At 38.6% G+C, this 2,500-nt stretch overlaps 2 protein-coding genes across 3 annotated transcripts in view; one reads left to right on the plus strand and one right to left on the minus strand.

Annotated features, from left to right (window-relative positions):
* LOC138015246 (protein SDA1 homolog) overlaps positions 1–2,500 on the minus strand; it is a 52,947-nt gene that overhangs the window by 24,225 nt on the left and 26,222 nt on the right. For both annotated transcript variants that reach the window (XM_068862214.1, XM_068862215.1), the window contains exon 10: positions 428–531. In XM_068862214.1, coding sequence (XP_068718315.1) covers positions 428–531 — 104 coding nt within the window. The remainder of the gene's footprint in view (positions 1–427; positions 532–2,500) is intronic.
* The window catches only part of LOC138015247 (neuropeptide Y receptor type 1-like), a 21,440-nt gene that overhangs the window by 973 nt on the left and 17,967 nt on the right, over positions 1–2,500 (plus strand). The window lies entirely within an intron of this gene.

Here is a 2,500-nt window from a genome sequence, read left to right on the forward strand (position 1 = left end):
GTTTGCCAGTTTAATTCCTGATCAGCGTTTCATGTTTTGATAAAGTACATCTCTTTGCTGTTCTCTCTAAATGAGAACAACACGATAGGTTTCCTTTTTTTTCGTTAAATAATCAACGCCGTTTATGCCTGTCTAATTCTTGAACAGTTTTACTTGCAGAACCAGTTGGAATAATCCAAAAAATCGACACGGCAAAAACGAGAATTCGTAATTTCAGGTGACTTTCTCCTTTCCCGTCAAAAGTTGCAAATCGAAATCTCTCACGAGTTCGATAAATCCGGCTGCTACTCAAACAACTTTGAGGTCACGTCCGACGTTATACAGGAATAAACACGGAAACGGCCGTCAAATGAAAGAGAAAAATATATTTTTTATTTGTTTTGTTTCCATCAAGTCTTTAACTTGGCTCATGTTTGCGTGAACTAACCTGATGAACGCCTACAAGTCTTGATATGACGTCCATCATCATCATCTTCACTTCAAACCTCTCCTTTGAAGCTTCGAGTTGCTTAAACAATCTTTCACTGAAACCTGTTAAGAACCAATCACAACATGGGTTAACATTAATTGAAATCCAAGGAAACCCTAAGCGTTTTACGGAATAAAATATTAGCGTGGTTTAAGGGGGGTGGCACTTAACTACAGAAAGACAATGGTTGCTAAGAAAGCTTTTTAGTCAAAGACGACAAAGAGCCCTGCAAAAAGGTTTCATGGATGGTTCTATGAAGTAACTTTTTCAATACAAATGTGACATCACTTCAATCAGAAAGCGCATGCGCAACTAGTCCCAGTCCTCTGCCGTGCGTTTCAGTGTAAAACAGGTAAAAGCTCTCAGGAAACGAAAGAAAGAGGCACTTTTTTCACCGGATGGGAACTGTCCCATCATTTTTCGTAAACTGTAGCATGGAATTTCTATTTCGACAAAAAATGGAACTGATATTTTGAAAAGTGTATCAAGGAAGGGCCTTATGACGTCATAATTATTTTGAGAAATGATTTCTTTTAAAATCTATGATACAAATTTTGTGCTAGAATATTCTCACCTTTTTGCGTTTAAAATTTGTGGAAAACATATTTAACTCGCTGAGTTTTTAGGCATTTACTGTTTTGGTCACGTGATTTACCAAATGTGGTTGTGATTTGAACCAGACAAAGAAATGTTAAATAGAAAACACTTGGCAAAAAAGGATAACTGTAGAGTTAAAGGAATTAGAGAAATGGCTATTTGAAGGAGTCCAGAGCAACGGTTTGGTAGGTAAGAGCCATCCCCCTTAAGTGCCTGTTTACACGGAAGGAGGGTACCCCGGCTGACCAAGTTACCCGGCTAGGAGGGTTAAAAAATACCCCGCCTTTACATGAAACGCACCTAATAGCGGGTTATCTTTTGAGTGGGCCACTAACCAAACAAAAAAAGAAACGTTTTGGCGGTTTCGTTAGCAGCCGCCTTTCAGTGTCTTGGGAAACTATTTTGCACTTTATTTGTCACTTCGTTCAGTAGATGTGAGTAGACTACGTCTCGTGTTTCCCCCTACACTTCTTTCGTGCTCTAAACGCTCCCTGCCTGCTTTACAACAGAACTGATCACAGGCGAGGCTTCTTTATTTGTTAACTAAAATCCAGCAAAGGAGAGGAATGGGTTTAATAACGGCTTGACATCACAAACTACTTTCCTTTGTGACAGTTCTTTGTTTACTTAATTTCCATTGCATAAGTTGTGCAAGAGAGACGGTAACGCCAAATGAAATCTAATTTTTATTAAATTTTTAGTAAAGAGTAAATTTGAAAATTGGCCGCAATGTGCACTAAGAAAGTTCAAATACACTAGATGTTAAAACTCGCACGAAACTCAGTAAATTGATGAAAATTAAGTCGTCTTACAAGTAGCAAGATACCTTTCGACATTGCAGAGATATGCGTCGCGTTTACGACGGAGGAAGGACGAAGAGCTTTAGCTTAGCCGCAGTCTGCAGCTGTTATCATAAAATGAGCATGAAAATTATGATATCTTATGCTAGCATTTCTCTCTCTTTTGAGACTTTGATAAATATCTGTAATTATTATTCAACACATTGTGACAATGTCCAAATATGATCATTGCGCCCTCAATATTCGTCGTGCGTACTCAACAGATATCCTGCGATATACGTAATTTTGTGACGCGGAGAAAAATGGTAGTTTTTCCAGCTTTTTTTTCCAATAAACGTACAGAATTGTGCTGCGTAATCAATGTGTTGAATAATAAGACAATTATCCTGGTCAATCTTGCGAACTATCGCCTGATTTTGGCCAACTCGGCCTACGGCCTCTTCGGCTAAGTATCAGGCGATATTCCAAGCGATTTCGCAGGATAATTGCTAAATAAAAGGGGAGAAATGAGCTAGAGAAACCCCTTGACTCCCATGATTGATCATGATCAGTATGTAAATTCTCCCCTCAACTTCAATGCATTGTCAGGTAGACATGTATTAAGAATGAACGTTGTTATCAGCTTAAGGATGTG

This window comes from Montipora capricornis, chromosome 9 (assembly GCF_036669925.1).
Source record: "Montipora capricornis isolate CH-2021 chromosome 9, ASM3666992v2, whole genome shotgun sequence".
NCBI classification, from domain to species: domain Eukaryota; kingdom Metazoa; phylum Cnidaria; class Anthozoa; order Scleractinia; family Acroporidae; genus Montipora; species Montipora capricornis.